Source organism: Rhinatrema bivittatum, chromosome 9, assembly GCF_901001135.1.
Source record: "Rhinatrema bivittatum chromosome 9, aRhiBiv1.1, whole genome shotgun sequence".
Classification (NCBI taxonomy): Eukaryota; Metazoa; Chordata; class Amphibia; order Gymnophiona; family Rhinatrematidae; genus Rhinatrema; species Rhinatrema bivittatum.
In genome coordinates, this window is record NC_042623.1 from 204523957 (window position 1) to 204546315 (window position 22359).

The following is a 22359-nucleotide window of genomic DNA, read 5'->3' on the forward strand; positions in this document are numbered from 1 at the left end:
CATCCAAGATGTCATCTACAGCATACTCAATATCGTCCTCCGTGTCCAGGTTAATGGGTTCTGGGGTCTTCTTAGAGAAATCTGAGAGCATCAAGGGTTTTAACAGAGAGACATGGAAGGTGTTATGTATTCTCATTGATGGGAGTAGCTTCAACTGTACGTCAGATTTCCCAAGCGCCGAAGAATAGCAAAGGGTCCTACATAGTGAGGTGCAAAACGTGCTGAAGGTAGTTTAAGATGGAGGAACTTGGTACTCAGCCAGACTTTGTCTCCAGGCTGAAACTGAGGCGCCTCTCGATGGTGAGCCTCATAGATCTTTTTTGCTTTCTGTCCTGCTTTAAGGAGTAGATCCTTCATTTGCTTCCAAAGCTGAGATAACTCTGTTGCAGTGGCCTGTGCAGCAGGAGAAGCCACTGATAAAGGAATTGGCAGAGGAGGAAGCGGTTGTAGTCCATAGATGAGTTGGGAGAAGACCCCATAGCTTTAGCAGGATGCAAGTTGATAGCAAATTCTGCCCAAGGCAGCAGTTCAGCCAGGTCACTCTGTCTTGAATTAACGTAGGACCGTAGAAACTGTTTAAGCGTTCTGTTCATTCTTCCAGTCTGTCCATTAGACTGAGGGTGGTAAGTGGAGGTCAAGTCCAAGGAGATGTCAAACTTTTGACATAGGGCTGTCCAGAATGTAGCAGTGAATTGTACTCCTCTGTCGGACAAATATGCTTAGGCATTCCATGAAGATGGAAGATATGTTTGCTCAAGAGTCTCGCTAACTCCACGGCTGAGGGTAATCCAGGTAAGGCTACAAAACGTGCGATCTTGGAGAAGTAAACAACGGTGACCCAAATGGTATTGTTCTCATTGGAGAGTGGTAAGTCTACCACAAAATCAGTTGCTATATGTGTCCAGGGTTCATCCGGCGCTGGCAGGGGTTGAAGCAGACCCCAAGGACGTCCAGCTGGCAACGTTTGGCGCAGACAGTGCAGGAACCCACATAAGCTTATACATCTTTTTTCCTGGTTGGCCACCAATAATACCGCTGTAACATGGCCAAAGTACGACTCTGACCAGGATGGCCAGTCAGGTGGGAATAGTGCAAAGAAGGTACAGAGAAGGGCTACCAAAATGATAAGGGGAATGGAACAGGTCCCCTATGAGGAAAGACTAAAGAGGTTAGGACTTGTCAGCTTGGAGAAGAGATGGCTGAGGGGGGATATGATAGAGGTGTTTAAAATCATGAGAGGTCTAGAACGGGTAGATGTGAATCGGTTATTTACTCTTTCGGATAATAGAAAGACTAGGGGGCACTCCATGAAGTTAGCGTGTGGCACATTTAAAACTAATCTGAGAAAGTTCTTTTTCACTCAACGCACAATTAAACTCTGGAATTTGTTGCCAGTGGATGTGGTTAGTGCAGTTAGTAATGCTGTGTTTAAAAAAGGATTGGATAAGTTCTTGGAGGAGAAGTCCATTACCTACTATTAATTGAGTTGACTTAGAAAATAGCGACTGCTATTACTAGCAATGGTAACATGGAATAGACTTAGTTTTTGCCAGGTTCTTATGGCCTGGATTGGCCACTGTTGGAAACCAGATACTAGGCTTGATGGACTCTTGGTCTGACCCAGTATGTCATGTTCTTATGTTCTTAACAGTTTCTTCCTTTGATTTCTAGCCACAACCGTCTTCCCAGCAGGTACCACATGAGTGGCTGCAAGAAGCACCTTCCCAGGATCAATAATGTGACGGGGTTCGTCAGGCACATCCTGAGGGGATAAGGATCGTGACAAGGCATCAGCCTGAATGTTCTTCTCTCCTGGACGGTATTTCAAAAGGAAATCTAATCTATTAAAGAACAGTGACCATCTTGTTTGATGGTGATTGAGTCATTGTGCATGTCTGAGGTACTCCGTGCTTGTGATCAGTGTACACTACTATCTAATGTTGTGCGCCCTCCAGCCAAGGACGCCACTCCTCAAAGGCCAGCTTAATTGTGAGTAACTCTTTGTCTCCAATTCCATAATTTCTTTTGGCGGGCGAGAACCGCCATGAGAAGAAGGAGCTGGATGGAGCACATTGGATTTGCTGTACTGGCTCAAAACCGCTCTCACGCTGACGTCTGATGCGACGACCTCGACGATGAATGAGCGATGCGGATCTGGATGGCGGAGGTACGGCTTCTTTTGAAAAGCCTCTTTGAGAGTCAGGAAGGCTGATATTGCTTAAGGAGACCAGTTGGCAGGGTTGTCTCCCTTTCTGGTCATTGCAGTGAGAGGGACTGTCAATGATGAATAGTTCTTGATAAACTAAAGTTCGTGAAGCCCAAGAAATGGCACAGTGCCTTCAGGCCTGTAGGTTGGGGCCAATCTCGGATGCTTTCTAGTTTCTTGGGGTCCATCTGAAACCCTGGGATACATCGTTTTTTGAAACGATGTATCCCAGGAAGGGTACAGATTTCTTGTGGAACTCACACTTCTCGAGTTTCGCGTATAAGTGGTACTCCCATAGGCATCTTAAAACCTTTTTGACATCCTCTTGATGTGTTTGTAGATCCTGGGAGAAGATCAGGATGTCATCAAGATATACTACTACACATTGATATAGTAAGACCCGTAAGATGTCGTTCATCATATTTTGAAAGACTGCAGGTGCGTTACTTAGTCCAAAGGGCATGATGAGATATTCAAAGTGTCCATCGTGGGTGTTAAAGGCTGTCTTCCATTCGTCACCTTCATGAATGCGCACCAAGTTTTAAGATCCTTTGAGATCCAGTTTAGAAAATATCTTGGCTCCCTGGATGTCAAATAGTTCAGAAATTTAGGGCAGGGGATACCGGTCCTTGATGGTAATTTCATTCAGACCCCTATAGTCGATACAGGTACATAAGGTGCCATCTTTTTTTCCCACAAAAAAGAATCCTGCACCAGCCGGGGATTTGGAGGATCTGATAAATCCTTTTTGAAGGTTCTCTTGTATATAGGCGGACATGGCCTTAGACTCAGCTGCAGAAAGGAGGGTAAACTCTCCCTTTTGGAGGCTCCGTATTAGGTTTCAGGTTTATAACACAGTCAAAACCTCTGTGAGGTTGAAGTATATCTGCTGCTTGTTTAGAGACGACATCCTGGAAGGAGGCATATTGTGGAGGTAAACCTGGTAAAGATGGTGTAGTGGGCATGCATATTAGCGGTGAGACTTCCGCGAGACATCGGCCATGACAGCCAGGTCCCCACCGGGATAATTCCAGCATTGTCTTGTTAAACTGTGGCATATGATCTTGTAGTCAGGGTAATCCAAGTACCACCGGATGCATGGCCTTTTCCAATATGAGGAAGGAGATGGTTTCAGAGTGTAAAGCTCCGGTGCGCAGGCCAATGGCCTGGGTAATCAACAAAACTTCTCCAGGCAGTGGTTCCCCATAGATGGAAGATAATAGCAATGGCTTAACTATTGGTGTGGTAGGAATCCGTAGATATTCTACTAAGCGTTTTAAGATGAAATTTCCTCTGGCACCCTTAGCAGAATAGGCCCTATGAGGGCAAGGGTCTGAAACTCAAGTCCTCTGCAGAAGAGTGAGACTGGTAGAGACAATGAAGGAGTTGGAGCGGTGAGGCCTAGGAGTCTTCCTCCTGCGGATCCTAGGCCTGCCAGTTTCCCGGACAGATGGGACAGGTTTGGATGACGTGGGTTGATTGGCCACAGTACATGCATAACCCCATGCGTTTGCGGAATCATCTTTCTTTATAAGTTAAATGACTTCTTCCTAGTTGCATAGGCTCATCTTCTTCTAAGGGTGCAGACGGTAGGCTTGAGGCCATTGGCACAGGTTTAGGGACGGGCTTCCGAGGACTCTTAACCTTTTGAGCCCGGTCTCGAATCCGGCGGTCTATTCTCCCAGTCAGTTCCATGAGAGATACAAGGGTATCAGGCAGATCGCGAGCCACCAGTTGATCCTTTAAGTGAGAGTTGAGACCCTCCATGAGGATAGCATGTAAACATCCTATGTCCCAGTGTAGTTCGGATGCTAAAGTCTTGAATTTGATCACATAGTCTGCTAGCGGCTTATTACCTTGCTGGAGATTGAGCAGAGTGGATTCAGCGATGGTGTGGCGAGCCAGGTGTTCGAAGACAGATTTGAAAAGTTTCAGAAATCCTGATAGGTCATTCAGGATAGGATCTTCACGTTCCCATAATGGTGAAGCCCAAGCCAAGGCTCTTCCGTCAAGTAGAGATAGGATATAGGTGGTCTTGGAGGCTTCTGTGGGAAAGCGGGTAGGTTGGAAAGAAAAATGCATATTGCATTGCTTAACAAACCCTCTATACATCCTTGCTTCACCCGTGAAGCAGGTAGGCATGGATAACGGTACGGTGGTCTTGACAGTCACCACCGGAGATAGCAATTCTTTCACTGGAGTTGCCGAAGTATTCAGTTGTGCATGTAAATGATTGAAGGCAGCAGCTAGGCTTTCCAGAGACTTTTGTTGTTCAGTGATCCGCTGGGCTAGGCCAGGAATGGCCTGCAAGGCTGCGAGCTGAACCAAGTCAATGGAGTTGTGGCATATTGTGGACTCTTGGTCGAAGTGGCGATGACTCCTCCCATGGGAGGAGCCCCGAGGGAAACCACTATGATTGGCTAGACTCTTAGTAAGCAGACACTGAGGAAAGAAAGCTTTATTATACTGCTGTTGATATCGCTGTAGTCCAGCGATATCACAGTAAAGCTCAGACAGACTCTGTAGTTGATGGTCTCACCCAGATGTAGCAAAGGTCCGGAAGTGTTCCGCAGCGCGGGATAGGCCATGAACCTGAAGGTTGGAATGGGGAGAGCTGGAGCGTAGTGATACAGTGCTGATAACTTCCTTCGGTAGTTGACTGAAGAGAGGGACCTGAGGTCCGAGGTGCAGGATACCCTGAGCAGAATAGGCCCTCAAGGAGCGAGTACCTAGGAGCGCCGAGGGTTCCTGAAAGAAAGCAGACAGGACCCCCGAGGGGCGGGTTTCCTTAAAGTTAGGCAGATTAACCCTGGAAGGTGAATAGAAGTGAGAGGCCCCCAAGGAGCGGGTACCCAGGGCTTCCATAAGAGCGAGATACCCCGGAGGGTAATGAGGAATCCAAACGAGCAGCTTAGAAGTGGTCAGAGTAGCAAAACTGAAGTCCTTGCTAACTCATTGTACTGGAGCGGAGTGGAGGCTTAAATACCCGTAGGTACTGACGTCATGCGGTGGGGCCGCCCTCGAGGTTCCTGCCATGACGTATTAAAAAACATAGGAAGCATGCACGCGCATGTCCTAGGATGCCTCAGGAAGAAGCATGGTGCACGGGGACACCCATGCTGGCTCGGAGACGCCGAGGGTTTCGGCAAACAGCAGCAGAGGTAGCAATCCTTCCAAGGGAGGAGGAAAAGGGTAAAAGAGAGGTGAGGCAGAGCGGTCGCAGCTGTCTGCGACCGACGGATGCATCAGCATCAGAGTAGATAATACATTGAATTCGTCAGCTTGGTGTATGCAGCAGTCAAAAAAGCAAGCAGAATGTTAGGAATTATTTGGAAGGGAATGGTGAATAAAATAGAAAATGTCATAATACATCTGTATCACTCCATGGTGAGATCGCACCTCGAGTACTGTGTACAATTCTTGTCTCTGCATCTCAAAAAAAAATATGATTGCACTGGAGAATGTACAGAGAAGGGCGACCAAAATGATAAATGGTATGGAACAGCTCCCCTATGAGGAAAGGTTAAAGAGGTTAGGGCTGTTCAGCTGGGAGAAGAGACGGGTGAGTTGGGATATGATAGAGGTCTTTAAAATCATGAGAGGTCTAGAACAGGTACTTGTGAATCTGTTATTTACTCTTTCGGATAATAGAAGGACTAGGGGGCACTCCAAGAAGTCAGCAAGTAGCATATTTAAAACTAATTAAGCTCTGGAATTTGTTGCCAGAGGATGTGGTTAGTGCAGTTAGTGTAGCTGAGTTTAAAAAAGGTTTGGATAAGTTCTTGGAGGAGAAGTCCATTAACTGCTATTAATCAAGTTGACTTAGGGAATAGCCACTGCTATTACTAGCATCAGTAGCATGGGATCTTTTTAGTGTTTGGGTAATTGCCAGGTACTTGTAGCTTGCATTGGCCCCTGTTGAAAACAGGATGCTGGGCTTGATGGACCCTTGGTCTGACCCAGTATGGCAATTTCTTATGTTTTTATTTTCAGAAAAACATTTAACAAAACTAATGAACCTGTTTTTCAAACACTTATATTTAAAACACTCTGACCAAAAAGGGGTTGGGGTTAATAAGGTAAAAGGTAGGCTAGTTAACTAGGGGGATTAAGAAGTCCTATCCTTTACCTGGGCAAACTGGGTATGAACTGTGAAACTGGTAATTGCGTAGGTGTGCGTGCCTACTAAAAATCCCCCCACTTGCGTGGTAGAGGTGGCATTTGTGCGCACATGTCCGTATAAAGTTGTGTGCACACCTATTTCGTACCATGCACGTATATATGCATGTATGTTATAATATGGCTGCGTCATTTGGCACGTGCCGGTATATACGCGTACGTGTGCCTGCGCGGCTGTTTCAAAGTTACCTTCTGGAATGCCAGCTCTACTGAATGATGAGGAAGCAGTCTGACTTCCACAGAGTATTCCCTGAGGTCAGCAGAAAGGTTAAAGTGTAAGATTATATAGTGTAAATCTTTTAAATTAAGGAGAGCTTGAACCCCAAACTTACCTGAAAGTCACTGTCTTTCTTGTTGAGTGCTATGTTGATGGTAAATGTTGAGGCATCGTGATGAGGTCTAAGAAAACGCTGCCTGTCGGGATGATACTTTACGACAAAATTTAGCAAAGCATGGCCCTAAAAATGTTCAGTGATACCTAAGTCAGTCAAGTCATTTAAAATTATACAGTACAGTTTCTAAAAAAAAAAAAATCACTTCTTTTTAATACCTACTATTTCAACATCATCCCCTCCCTTTGGCCTTTGACAAGTTTTGTTTTCTTTTTTTTGTATTTGAACCTCAGCAATATTTGTAAAATTCACATGTGGCCAGCATTTCCCAGTACACTGCCACCCAATCTCTTTTCATTCTAGTATCTTACTTCTCCTTTACACTGTCCCTATTATTTTCTCATTATAGCAGAGATGTGAATCGGAACTGGAATCGGTTCGGATTCACATCGTGTTTTTTTTTTTTCGTCCGGCCAGATCGCGGTTTTGTTTATCGGCTGCGCCCAAGCCAATAAACAAAAAACCCACCCGACCCTTTAAAACGAAGCCATTGGCCGGCCCCTGTCACATGAAGGGAGCACTGGATGGCTGGTGCCATCTTTAAAAATGGCGCAGGCCATCCAGTGCTCCTACCATGTGACAGGGACAGGCCAATGACATGGATACCCTGTCACATGGTAAGGGCAAAGGGCCATCAGCGCCATTTTGATTAGTGGCAGCCAACAGCCCGGGAGCAGGAGATCGCTCTGGGGACCCCCACTGGACCACCAGGTACCTGTAAAAAGTTTTTTGGGGGGTCGGGAGGGTGGGGGAAGCTAAGCGATTAGTTTTAAAGGGTCGGGGTGGGTTTAAGGGTTATTTTTGTGTGCCGTTTTTCCTGCCCTCCCCCAAAACGATAAGAGAACCTCCACGAACAATATCGTGGGGTTTTCCTATCGTTTTGGGGGAACCCCCGATTTCTGATGATTTTGAAAATATCCTACGATATTTTCAATTGTCCGAAGCCCGATTCACATCCCTACATTATAGTACTTTACAATTCCCATTATCTCATCAACACCTCAGTAGAAACTAAGTTTCCTCAATATCTTTTTCTTTCTTTGTCATCAAGCATCAGAATACAAATGGCAAAAGCTAGAATTTTAATCTTTGATTTACTGTATATATCTTGGAAAAGATTTGGAAAGCAATTCTGAAGAGCATTTGTGCAGGTAAAGCAGTCCCACCTGTATGTGTGCACACATCAATTATGCATGTACATGTACATTGGGAAGGGCATTCCGGTGGCAGAGATGGGACTTAGACACTGTGGCACAGTCAAAGCTTTTTCCTCTTTCAAGTGCTTTATTTTACAGTGCAAAAAAGCCAACAGCATTCACAGTTCGCACAACATAAATTCAGGCCAGCTTTGCAAAGAACTTCTGTCTCCTATTTTACACAACAGCATAAACAGGTCGGCTGTTCTCAAGGGGCTGTCTTTTCTTACTCATGTCCCTGGAGTCCTAGGGCCTCCCTTTGCTCTCCTCTCAACTTACATTATATCCCCAGGCCAGAAAAAACAGCCTGTATCCAGAATTCCCTGTCAAGGTGGACTAGGTCCAGATAGCAAAGCCCTGTTTTGTGATCCTTGTTTATATACCTTGTCACATGGGTATATACAAAACGTTTCTCTTTGAAAAAAAATACATAAAGTCTGAGAGTGAAAAGTATCCCCGGACCTTACATCTCCCAGCACCGTTTGACAGCTGTCCATTGATATTTCAAATAGTGGTGGCAAAACTAGTTTGGATTAACTAGGGGACAGTCTGTTTAGTCAGATGATAACATTGTAAATGGGATGAGCTATGAATCAAATTGGATAAACCAGAGCAACTCAACTTGAAACTTTATATTCATCTGCTTCCTGTCTTTTTGATCTGGTTCAGGTGCAAATGTAGATCACAGTTGGTCAAATCAGAATCAAATATACACAGACATTGATTTGGATTTGAAATTGATCATTTCTAGGAAGTATTCTTGCAAATAGAATCTATTTGTGGTTGACTGGATGATCGTTTGCCATGCCACAGCTCGTTATTATTTAAAATACACCTTATACCACTAGGGGATTCCTTTTTGTTATTAAAAAAGATGAAGGAGGAAACCCCAGGGGTGGGCACAAATCTAGCAAGCACAGTTTTCCCAATATTTTCATTGTTATCAAATTATCAAGATGGATTGGACCAAATCTGTCCCAGACCAGTATGAGGTGGCTTTCCCTAAGACACATCGCATTATACTTCAATGCCAATTCCTCCCATTAAAATAAAAAGTTTGAAAGAGGGAGGTTTGGAATCATGTCCTTTAAAGACTCTCTTTGGGCCAAATGTATTAAAGCATTTTTTCAATATTGGGTCTATAGGCAAATGGCACATCTGGCCTTTTGAGAGCAAAAGCACCCGTAGTGATGTGACATGCTCTGTAGCTGCCATCTTACCTTTGTATAGTAGCCAGCGAAGACTTTTAGCGTTACAGGCGCAATAAACTCCCGAATGAAATGGAGCCATACAGGCTCCAGCCCGATCTGTTTCATGTGGATATCATCAGTTGGCACATTTTCATACCCTCCGGAAATACGGATATCCTAATGAGTTGAACATTTTTAAAAATTCACATAGATGCATTTCTAGGATGCTATCAAATAAAACAGTTTCAGTGAAGAACTCTGCACACTGTTTTATTACAGAACCAAAAGAAAAAAAACAAACAACCCAAGGAAAGGCCATTAGTGTTATTATGCTCTGTCATTGCTGTGTAATTAATTTTCCTTTGCTTTTCATGAACTATGGTGTTTATTTTCAAAAATGATTTACCTTCTCCTTGAAAATGCACCTAGTCTGCAGGCATTTTTCCATAAAAAATAAAGTGTGAAGATTTTCAAATCTAAGCTATGTGAATTATTTTGACCCTAGAACCACCTACTTTTTATTCAGCTAAAAGGTACATGTGTACTTGATCCTCGCGCCTACTTATAGCCAATTATGGGTTGGGCAATTTTCAAGCTGTGAATTTACCCAGTAAATGGTTTTTTTAAAAACTGTCCTCCCATTTTTAGGAAAACAAGCTACAATGGACAATTTACTGCTACACTTCAGAAAATATTGGGGGTCGGTATTTGGCAGCATTTAGCAGGATAACTCACAAATAAGCTTGTTTGACTATCTTTAAGATAGCCGGCTACATTCAATAGTGTGACTGCACCACTGAATATTCCTCCAAAGTTGCAATGCAGCCACTGATGGGACATTACCACCATTCTCTTCTGCAGTGCTATGAGGAAGTAACCCTGTTTTCCCCTTTTTTTGGCATGTGCGGGAACCACCTTAACTCCTGTAGAGGGAACGAGCTCTGTGGGTGGGAGCCTGCTGGAAGGGGAATAATGTGAGCCCAGCTGGGTTCAGGATCCCCCCCCCCCCCCCGCATCTCCAGGAGCGAAGAGCTCCTGACCCTCTCTGAAGGTTTGTGAGGCAGTCTACTATGGTGTTTCTGTGCTGTGCATGTTAATAAAAGTTATTTGCATTAGAAAAGGCTAGAATCAGTAGGGATGTGAATCATTTTTGAACGATTAAAATTATCGTCAGATTGTTGTTCTTCAGATATCTTTTTGATGATTGCACTGATGATGGGACACTCATTACATATGTCCACCATGTATAGAGAACGACCACTTATGCACACAGTTTGATGTTATTCTTGTATAACTCTTGTTTTCTGAGATATTTGGTTGTATATGAATAAAAAGCATTACAAACAAAAAAATTATCGTCAGATAATTTTAAAATCGTCCAAAATCATTAGAGTTCACGATACAATACAAATGCCCACGATTTATCGTCAGGGGCATTTGTATTGTATCGTTAAATAGGGGGTGGGAAAACCGGCACACCAAAAAAACCCTAACACCCACCCCGAACCTTTAAAACAAACCCCCACCCTCCCGAACCCCCCCAAAATGTTTTAAATGACCTGGGGTCCCGGCGCGATGATCCCGGCGCGATGTCCCGCTCTCTGCCCACGGCTGCTGTGAAGAGAAATGGCGCTGGTGGCCCTTTGCCCTTATCATGTGACAGGGCAAAGGTAGCGCCGGCACCATTTTGATTCCTAGCTCCCGACGTCACGCGTCCAGGAGATCGCTCCCGGACCCCCGCTGGACCCCCAGGGACTTTTGGCCAGCTTGGGGGGGCCTCCTGACCCCCACAAGACTTGCCAAAAGTCCAGCGGGGGTCCGGGAACGACCTCCTAAACTCGAATCGTTTTGCCGTACAGCAAAATGGCGCCGACCGTACGGCATGGTCGGCGCCATTTTGCTGTACGGCAAAACGATTCGAGTTTAGGAGGTCATTCCTGGACCCCCGCTGGACTTTTGGCAAGTCTTGTGGGGGTCAGGAGGCCCCCCCCAAGCTGGCCAAATGTCCCTGGGGGTCCAGCGGGGGTCCGGGAGCGATCTCCTATGCTCCTGACGTCGGGGGACAAAAAAACAAAATGGCACCAGTGCTACCTTTGCCCTGCTATCATATGACAGGGCAAAGGTAGCGCCGGCGCCATTTCTACAACGCACCGGAGGTCCGAGAGTAAAAGATCACACCGGGACCCTCCCTCTGGACCCCAGGTAATTTAAGGCATTTTGGGGGGGTTCGGGAGGGTGGGGGATTTATTTTAAAGGGTCAGGGTGGGTTTTAGGGATGTTTTAGTGTGCCGGTTTTCCCGCCCTCCCCCGATTTACGATTTACACGATATTTTAAAAAACAAAACCGCGACGATAAGATTCCCTCCCCCCCCCCAGCCGAAATCGATCGTTAAGACGATCGATCACACGATTCACATCTCTAAGAATCAGTGTGATCTTCTGCTCCATCCTAGGTGCATCGCTCTATCACCCTCACAAATGCTTTTGTACTTACGCGGTGTTTTCCTCCTGACCACTGGCCAAAATGCTCCATTTCTTCTACTAACTCATCACATGCTTTTTCAGAAAATACTGGAAACCAGTAAACATCGGGACATGGCTGCAAAAAAAAAAAAAAATTCCTAATGTTACTTTTTGTCATTATACTATCACTTTATATTGACAAAGAATTCAATAATAGGGCGGAATAATAAATGTTACTGTTGCTGCTGTAGAAATTGGGCTTGAGATTTTATCAAAGTAATTGATAAAATCTCATTTTTTCGGTGTATGTCGCAGTTTTTTTCAGTGATTTCAGTGCCTGCGACATACACCAATGTAAATATACCACACAATCTTTCTCTCTCAGCCTATGCTGATAACATCGCTGTACAATACAAACAGGTACGTGTTATACAAGTGTGACTTATCTACCAACTTTTCCATCAAAAAGGCAATTTAGAGGGGAGTGCGACCAGAAATACGGCACACACACAATATTTGATTGTTTATTTATTTATTTGAAAGGTGTTCATATTCTGATTTATGTAGTATCCTGCACATAGCAGGTTACAATAAAAACATACATAATCATAAATGACAAAAAGGCTTAGAAAATAAAGGAAAATGAATCCAAAAACAAAAATTACATTCTTCCTAAAACAGAGCAAAAAAAAAAAAAAAAAATCAAGGTTCTAGCTCAAAGGCCTGGAAAAACAATAGCCATTTGATCTTTTTTCTAAAACTCTAATAATCAGATCGTCACAAAGAAATTGATGCCTGCAGAAGTGGTTAAAGTTAACAGCATAGCTAGATTTTAAACAGGTTTGGAGAAAAGGTCCAGTAATACTTATTATTTAGACAGGCATGCACGCAGATCACCACCTTCTACATCTGGGAATATGCAGCAGGCAGGTGATCTTCCAGGTACTTCCAAGGGACCTGAATTGGCCACTGTCTGACTCAGGATGATGAACTAATGACAGGGCCCCCAGTCTCCTGCAATTTCATGGCCAGGGCCACAAAATTAGGCCTTTGCTGAGGATTGGCCAACCCTGCCCAAATAGCCACAGGAGACCAGAGACCTTCCCAAAAAATGCATTGGTGGTAGCATGTAGCAAGTAGCACATTTAAAACAAATCAGAGAATTTTTTTTTTCACTCAATGCACAATTAAGCTGTGGAATTTGTTGCCAGAGGATATGGTTAAGGCAATTAGTGTAGCTGGATTTTAAAAAGGTTTTGATAAATCCCGGAAAAGAAGTCCATAAACAGCTTGTTGCTGGCATTAATAGCATGGGATCTGTTTAATGTTTGGATACTTGCCAGGTTCCTCTGACATGGCCTGGTCGCTTTTGGAGATTGGATACTGGGCCTGATGGACCCTTGGTCTGACTCAGTATGGTATATCTTAGCTTCTCTTGTTCTTATGAAAATAAAAGCTATAAGGCCTGCAAAAATGACCAAATCATCCCCCGCCCCTCCCCCCCCAAAAAAAAAATATCTTTGGATTGAAAATTAAACCTAATTTAATTTCTGTCCATGTGCTGAGGAGAAAAGACCTGTATGATTTATATTCCTGCTTGAATCTCTTGTTTTACTTGTAGTTACCTGTGTTGCAGAGTAGCAGGGGATTTATAGTGTGCTGGGTGGATGGGATTTATGAGTTAAACTTTTAGATTAGTTGGGTAGGAAGTCATATTAGCTCAACATGTATTTATTTATTTATTTATTTGGTGTCTGCTTATATTTATTTAGTGTCTACCTATATCAATTTATCAATTTATTTATTTATTTAGTGTCTGCCTATATTTATTTATTTATTTGGTATCTGCCTATATCAATTTATTTATTTATTTATTTGTTTGTTTGGTGTCTGCTTGTATTTATTTCTTTGTTTGGTGTCTACTTATATTGATTTATTTATTTATTAATTTATTTATTTGGTGTCAGCTTTTATTTATATATTTATTTATTTAGTGTCTACTTATATTGGCTCATGCTAAGCAGAGTGCAAAACATACATTTCTTAAGAAAAGATGTTACAATAAAAAGTTAAACATTACAATATAAAACTATTACAAAAATAACAAAATCTTAAACTAATGCAATTATTTCATTGCAAAGATTTTGGGTAGTCTTCTTGAAATAGCAAGGCCTTTAAATTTTTTCTAAAAACGTTGATGTCAGCGATGGCCTTAATCTCTTCGGGAGCTGAATTCCACAATGTGAGGCCAATTATAGAGATGGCACAACTGCAGACTTCCTGAAGATGAACTTCCTCTACACCAGGCGTTTGTAAAAGATGCTGGGAAGCAGAGGGCAGGGTATCGAACAGGAACATATTTTTTGAATAATCTGACTAAATACATTGGAGCTTTATCCTGAAACGATTTTAAAATCAAACCACACAAAAATTACAAACTCCCATACACATATGCATAGATGAGGCATCAATGGATCATCATAATAAGCAGTATCAGTTATTTACCTTCTTTGCTTTTTATTTAACCATAGGTCCCAGTTCTAATTACTATTCTTGGTTGTTTTTTTTTAATTTACAAATAAAATCATCATCAAAGTTTGTTACTTATCTTTTTAATAATCCATGCTTTCACAGCTGTCATACTAGACTTCAATTTTCATAACCCAAAACATCCCGATACATGTGTTTCAAAAATCAGATCTGCATCGGGGTAATTATTTCTTCCTTTCAGGTTTGTAGGCACTTCAGTGTGACAGAAGTATTTTGGCACCAAGTTGTTTTAATGTTCAAATTTGTTTTACAATAGACACTTTACACCGGGGATATCCACCCATATGCTTGAGCAGAAGAAAGCTATGGGAATTTCTAGATATGATCATTTATGGGATGGTCATTCCATACTCTTTTAATCAGCTACTTGAAAAGTTCCCATAAAGGCAGAGTGATTTGTTTTCATATCTACAGGTACAACATTATTTAGATCAGGAGAGAGTGAAGATTGATCTCTTGAAGGGCTATGTGATTGTTACTCTAGTCAGTCGCAGATGGCTGCGACCTCTCATGCTCACCTCTTTTTTTCCTTTCTCCATCAATTCTGGGAGAGTGGCTACCTCCGCCAGTCAATGCCGACCTCCCCGATGTCCCCGGGACGGTGACACTGCTGACCGCCATCTTGAACCTGGAATCACTTAGGCAAGGGCGCACTTTGTACACATCATGGCGGGAACCTTGGGGGCATCCCCTCCAGAAGACGTCAACACGATGCCGTACTTAAGCCGACCAGCCCTCTGCAACTACGAGTTAGCAAGGAGTTTCCTCGTTGCTGAATCCGCTCTACACTGGAGTTCCTGTTCTAATTGGACACTCTGGGTACCTGCTCCTCAGGGTCCCTTCCTCGTTCATGGCTATCCACTCCTCGGAGGGCCTTTCTACCCTGGGAACTCTCCTGTTCTACAATTGGACTTTACCTTGGACCTCCACCTGTGAGTACCTCTTACAGACTTCTACGAGCCAAGCTTATATTTGAAGCCTTCCTGCAGTTTACTCCGTACTCCGGGCCACTCCGGCTTCGATGAAGACATCTCTACATATCCTGAGATACTGGATATTCAAGCTACAGCTACCAGTTCCGGGTTCTATATCTCAGCCTTCTCATCTTTGTACAGACTCCTTGGCATACCCCACTCCGAGGGCCACTACCGGATCTGCACTCCTGAGATTATCCATACCTACACAGAGGGAACCTATCGGCATACCCTTCGCTGCGGGCCACTATTGGATCATCAGCTGTGGTATCTCTCTGTTATACCTCCTTGCTCAAGAACTGTGTTTACTAACAATGCCGCTTCGCGGGTTCCGCTTTCCTTCCTCATAATAATGTCTAACTTTAGCACAGTATTTTGTTCACACAGGGCAGCAAAAAAGTTAGCACCTGCCCTGTATACTATTCATTGGAGATCTGTCTGATAAACCGAACCATATTAGGCTTTCGAAGAGGATTTAGGTGCATCTTTAGATGAGTATAGTTGGGATCAATGTTTCCTTACAGAGTGTAAGAGTTCAAATTCTTAATCACTGGTTGAAAACAGTTATAAAATTATTCTTAGTCTTTTATTAGTCTTAGTCATTTATTATTAGTCTTGCCATTAACAAAGGATTACGATTACCATTGGTTTATTGTATTTGCTTTTATTTTGTTGGTATTTTTTGATATATATCATATCTAGGTTATTTCAATTTCTCTGTAAAGCCTGTTGCTGAATTATAGTTTATTGTAAACCGAGGTGATGTTTTTAACATGCCGCGGTATATAATAAAATCACTAAACAAATAAATAAATAAATAAATAAAATAAATTCTGTTGGCATTCAACCCCAAAATGTCTTTTCAAAATATACCCTAATGGGGAAAATAAATGTTGGTGGCATTGTGGGTGAGCTGGAGTGTTTTTTCACATTTGATGGTTGTGCCCACTGGTGAGTCAATATTGGACATGGATTGTGTGGTAAATTTTTTAAATCAATGGAATTTCTTTCCATCATGGCAGATCCCAAAACTTTTCTTTGCTGAAAAATATACTTTTGTGCTTAGTCTACACATTCTGATTCTATTTTATCCAATTTATATTCCACTTTTGTCACTTCAAAGCAGATTATATTCAGGTACTTAGGCACTTCCCTATCCCCAATGGGCTCACAATCTAACAGGGTCATTCATCAAATCACAATAGGCCATTATCATGGGTGTTAGGGCTAGCAAGCTAGGGTGAGAGTACAATGTAGAAATCTCGTTTTTGTGTATCTTTCCTCATTACAAATCACATCAAATGTTCACTGATGTGTACTGTACTGTTTGTACCTCTGACTGTGCATATTAAATGTCCCCCAAACTCTAGACCACCACCAAAACCTCACCTTGAGTTACTAGTTGAACCTCCTACAGTGGTATAAATATTCTCACGAAATATATAGCAAAATGATGAATCTAGGTCTAAGTTTGTACCTGAGGAGACAGAAGGTAAAGTGACTTGCCTAAGGTCACAAGGAGTGCTACTGGTCCCCCTCGTTCATAGCCCACTGCTCTAAACCTTAGGCTACTCCTCCACATTCGTAACATTTCTAAAAGTGCGTGATCTTTACTTCTCCAGATTTTAACTGCTCAATGCAAAGATGGAGGAGAGCTTCTTTTCCAAGTTAAATGCGTGCAGGTATCTTGACATAGTCTATCCACTGGGAAAAATTACTTCTTAAAAATTAATGATCTCACTAACGGGCCAATACAGTAAAAATCGCGGGAGAGCGCATGCACAGGCCACTCTCCTGTGCATGCAATTCAGTAACTTAATTTATTTAAATTAGGGCCCGTGGTAAAAAGAGGCACTAGGGACACTAGCGCGTCCCTAGCGCCTCTTTTTGGACAGGAGCGGTGGCTGTCAGCTCCTTAGAGAGAGGAGAGGAACCAGCAAATGGCTCAGTTTTTACTGCTTTTCTGTGCAGAAATTAATGCCTACCTTTGGGTAGGCGCTAATTTCTTAAAGTAAAATGTGCGGCTTGGCTGCACATTTTACTTACTGTATCGCGCGGGAATGACTAATAGGGCCATCAACATGCATTTGCATGTTGTGGGCGCTATTAGTCTCGGGGGGGGGGAGGGTTGGATGCGCATTTTCGACACGCTATTACCCCTTACTGAATAAGGGGTAAAGCTAGCACGTCAAAAACGCGCGTCCAAATGCTGGTTAACAGTGCGCTCCGGTGGAGCGCACTGTACTGTATCGGCCTGTAAGTTAGACTTGGCATCCTTATGTGACTTGTGTGTTATTATCTCTCTACTGAATACATTGACTAGCATTGTGGGATGGGGGGTTGGGGGGTAGGAAAGAAAGAACATTGTTAAAAAAAATTGATGTAACCCCTTATGAACATCTTGTAGTACATTTTGTTATTTAACAGATATAAAAGCAATTTATTAATCTTGTGATGGTTGTTTGTGGTGTTACAATAAATATTTTGAATTGAAAAAAAAAAATTGGGTTTTCTGAGTACTACTACATATTTCTCATACTTTCTTGTTAAGGGCATAGAATAACATCTTCTCACCCCACAGGCTTTTTCTTACATATAAAACTCTTAAGCATCCTCAGTTCTTGCGGTTTTACTCAACATGTATAGGTGCCACAAACTCGCAACCTTATTTATTATTCAATTCTTCTCGCTCAACCCCTCCTCTTCCTTCCCTCCACCCAGACCCCCAAACATTTTGACCCAATTCAAAGATTTCTGTTTAGGACAGCTGTTTCGAGAGAAAAAAATGATTTATTGGATAACATGGCTGCAGCAACATTTTCACTAACAAAACTGGTTATCAAATCAATACATATAACAATAAACAGCAATTCTCCAAACCAATAGTCCTAAATAATCAAATTCTACCTTGGGGTGACCTGGCTCTAACTTGAAGACACTTATATATGTGGAAGCTACACATATACTGGTCGATTTTGAAAGGCTTGTGCGCGTCAAAACCAGGAGATACTCACGTGATTTGGACTCGCGTGATCTGGACCCACATGATTTGGTCTCGCGTGCGCCTTGTGGATTTAAAAGGTCCTGTGGCCATGCACATATCTCCCAGTTTGCACATGAAGTCAGCGTGCAAGTAGTTACGTGCACAAGCGTCCACCAGGGTTCCCTACCGCATAACTTTACTTCTGCTATGGATGGCATGTAAATCGTGTAACAAAAAAAAATGAGGCTAGTCAGTGGGGTTTTAAGGCTCAGGGCTAATAGGATAAAAGGGAGGCAAGTTAGATAGGTGGTTTAGGAAGTCCTCTCCTTCACTGGGGTGAACTGGTAAAAAGGCCTATTGTGTCGCTGCATGTATCTACTAAAATTCCCCCCACTTATGTGTGTGTGAGACGGCGCATGTGCGCGCATCAGTATAAAATTGTGCACACATGTATTGGAGAAATTATTTACCTGCTAATTTTGTTTTCTTTAGTGTAGACATATGGACTCATGACCAATGGATTATGTGCTTCCCTGCTAGCAGATGGAGACGAAGTCAGCTTTCAAAGCTGACGTTACCTTAGATATCCCCTGCAGTGACCTCAGCCATTCAGTATTCTCTTCAAAAGCCATTGTGGACATACTATTGAAGAATACAATTTAATAACTTGATTAAGAACTTGATTAAAACTAGTGACCGTAACTGTACTCAAGCAAAACATAAGCGCTGAATCCCAGCAATGTTATAGATGCCCAGATCTAGGGATAGGGTGATGGCTTACCCATAACCTCTTTGGGATCAAGATTCATGTGCAATTCCTTGGCACTGTTCATGGGCAGCCGTGGGTGGGATGCTGAGTCCATTTGTCTACATTAAGGAAAACGAAAGTATCAGATAAATAAATTTCTCCATTTCCTAGCATGGGATGTACAAAAGCTTCTCCTGAACAGTGCGGGAGGCTGCCGGTGGTCCGGTTAGCACCGCTCTCACAAAGGTTGTCTCTTCTCGGGCTTGGACATCCAGCGATAGAACCTGGAGAGGTACAAGGAAGACCACGTCGCTGCTCAGCAGATTTTGACGGGATGCAGTAGCTTAACTTCCGCCCAGTATACTGCCTGGGCCCTAGTGGAATGAGCTTTAAACTGAAGGGATAAAGGCTTCCCTAACTCTACATAAGTCCCCGTGATCACCTCCTTGATTCTGCAGGCTGTGGTAGCTCGCAAAGCTGCTTTGCTTTGTTTCCTTCCACCGTGAAGAACAAACGGTCCATCTTGCGCACCAGTTCTGTACGTTCTAGATACCGTACTAACAGCCTACTAATGTTTAAGTGTCTTAGGAGGTGGTAGTCTTCCGAGTCCTTGTATCTATCTAGGGACAGTAAGGAAATGGACTGGTTCAGGTGAAACTCCGAGACTACCTTTGGCAAGAAGGAAGGACAGTGCAAAGCTGCAACGTTCCTGGAGTCAACCGGAAGAACAGCTCCAGACATGACAGCATCTGTAGTTCAGAGATGCGACTAGCTGAGCATATCGCCTCCAAGAATACAGTCTTCAGCATTAACAGATGTAAAGTTAGAGCATGCAGCGGCCGAAAGGAAGGCCCTGCTAAGAAGCCCAATAATAGATTGAGATTCCATAGGGGGACCAGCCACTTTAAGGGTAGTCGGAGGTGTTTAACTCCTTTTAGGAAATGGGCCAAGTCTGGATGTATCGACAGGTGGGCTCCGTTCACCTTGCCTCTGAAACAGGAGAGAGTAGCCACTAGAGATGTGCAGTCGTTTATCACGAATTAGGCAATTACAACGAAATTGCCTAATTCGTAGTGGTTCGGGGGCCCCGAAACCTGAAAAGGATTTTCCCCGAACTTCGGGGAAACTTCGTTTTTCGGGTTTGCATGGGGAGAGGGGCACATTTTTTTTTTTAAATTAAAAACCACCCCAAACATTTAAATTAACTATAATACAACCCCCCCTCCCATCCCGATCCCTCCCCAAGACTTACGAACATCCCTGGTGGTCCAGCGGGGTCCCGGGTTCCATTTGCCCTCCGTGCCCGCTGTGCTACTGCAAGCCGTGCTCCTCAAAATGGTGCCGAATAGCCTCTGAACTACCATGTCACAGGGGCTACCGGCGCCATTGGTCAGCCCCTGTCACATGGCCATCGGCGCCATCTTGTGCTCCTATCATGTGACAGGAGCTGACCAATGGCGCCGAAAGCCTCTGTGACATAGTATGGGCAAAGGCTTTCGGCGCCATTTTGATTACTGGCAGCCGACAACGAAATCGCTCCCGGACCCCCGCTGGACCCCCAGGGATTATTGGCAAGCCCCCTCCTGACCCCCCCAAGGCTTGCCAATAATCCCTGGGGGTCCAGCGGGGGTCCGGGAGCGATTTTGTTGTCGGCTGCCTTTGCCCATACTATGTCACAGAGGCTTTTGGTGCCATTGGTCAGCTCCTGTCACATGATAGGAGCACAAGATGGCGCCGATGGCCATGTGACAGGGGCTGACCAATGGCACCGGTAGCCCCTGTGACATGGTAGTTCAGAGGCTATTCGGCACCATTTTGAGGAGCACGGCTTGCAGTAGCACACCAAGCACGGAGGGCAAATGGAACCCGGGACCCCGCTGGACCACCAGGGATGTTCGTAAGTCTTGGGGAGGGATTGGGATGGGGGGGGGAGTTTGTATGTATGTTCAAAAATGATTTTAAATGCTTGCGGTGGGGGCTTTTTTAGCTTCGTTTCCCGCTTCGTTTTTTGGCCCGGTTTCGGGTTTCCTCGTTTCGTTTTTCAAAAAAACTAAACGAGAAAACCCGAATTTTACCATGAAGTATCCGAGTCAAAAAATGACCCGGTAGAAAAAAAACGAAGCACATCTCTAGTAGCCACCTGGACCTTCAAGGAGTTGAGAGAAAGTCCTTTGTTCAGGCCGTCCTGTAAGAATTCTAGAATCATGGGGTTCTTGTTCATTTATGAGGGCATCCTGTGTTTTTCGCACCAGGCCTCAAATATTCTACAGATCCAACATACGCCAGGGACATCAAGAACTTCCACGCGCGGAGCAAGGTGGTGATTACAGCTGCCGAATATCAAAGCTTCGTCGGGCGAGCCCTCTCAAGGACCAGACAAAACTGAGTTGGGTCTTCGTGAAGGATTGGACCTTGTTGGAGATGGTCCCTGTGTGGGGCAGGCATAGGGAGCTCTCCATCAGAAGCTTCCGCATGTCTGCATACCACAGGCATCTGGCCCAATCCAGGGCCACCAGAAAGACTAATCCTCTGTGGCATTTGATCCTGCAAATTACCTTGCCCAGTAGAGGCCACAGAGGGAAGGCATCCAGTAAATCCTCCTCCGGCCAGGTCTGGACAAGGGCGTCGATCCCTTGGGAGCCCTTCTTCTGTGACTGAAGAATTGGAGGACCTTCGCATTGTGAGACGTGACCAGTAGTTCAATGGATGGGAGTCCCCAGCGATCTACTAGGAGCTGGAAGGCTCTGGTTGACAATGCCCCTTCTCCTGGATCCAGACTCTTCCTGATGAGAAAGTCTACTCAGACATTGTCTTTTCCTGCGATGTGGGAGGCCAAGATCCCTTGTAGATTTAACTGCACCCATTCCATAAGGGGGTCTATCTCCAGAGACACTTGGTGGCTTTCGGATCCTCCCTGGCAGTAGATATAGACTACCACTGTTGTGTTGTCTAACATCATGCAGACTGCTTGTCCCTGGAGCCTGTGGCTTAACTAATCTGACAGTTCAGGCTTCCAGGTGGTTTCTGTTCCAGTGCACCTCTTCCTTGGTCCATCACCCCTGGATTGTACATTCCTGAAAGTGGGCTCCCCACCCTAGGAAGCTTGCATCCATCATGAGGACTAGCCAGTTCGGTGGGGACAGGCTTACATCCTTACTTAGATGCACTTCCTGTAGCCACCACTGGAGCCAAGAACATACTTCCATCGGTAGATGGAGGCAAATCAAGTAGTCTTGAGATAGTGGGTTCCAATGTGACAGCAGGGAGTGTTGGAGTGACCACATGTGTGTCCTCATCCACGGTATTACCTCAAATATTGATGCCATCAGGCCGAGGACCTGGAGATAGTGCCACACCTGGGGTGCATTGTGTTTATCAATCGATGCTCTTGGCATATCAGTTTCCTTATCCTCGAGGGAGGGTCGAAGACCTTGTCCTGCTTGGTATTGAACTGGACACCCAGGTACTCTAAGAACTG

The 22359-nt window shown here is 44.1% G+C and overlaps 1 protein-coding gene across 2 annotated transcripts in view; it reads right to left on the reverse strand.

Moving 5' to 3' along the window:
• The window catches only part of PLOD2 (procollagen-lysine,2-oxoglutarate 5-dioxygenase 2), a 244211-nt gene that overhangs the window by 5633 nt on the left and 216219 nt on the right, over positions 1–22359 (reverse strand). For both annotated transcript variants that reach the window (XM_029615873.1, XM_029615874.1), the window contains 3 exons: positions 11658–11762; positions 9194–9340; positions 6718–6843 (listed from right to left, as the gene is read on the reverse strand). In XM_029615873.1, coding sequence (XP_029471733.1) covers positions 6718–6843; positions 9194–9340; positions 11658–11762 — 378 coding nt within the window. The remainder of the gene's footprint in view (positions 1–6717; positions 6844–9193; positions 9341–11657; positions 11763–22359) is intronic.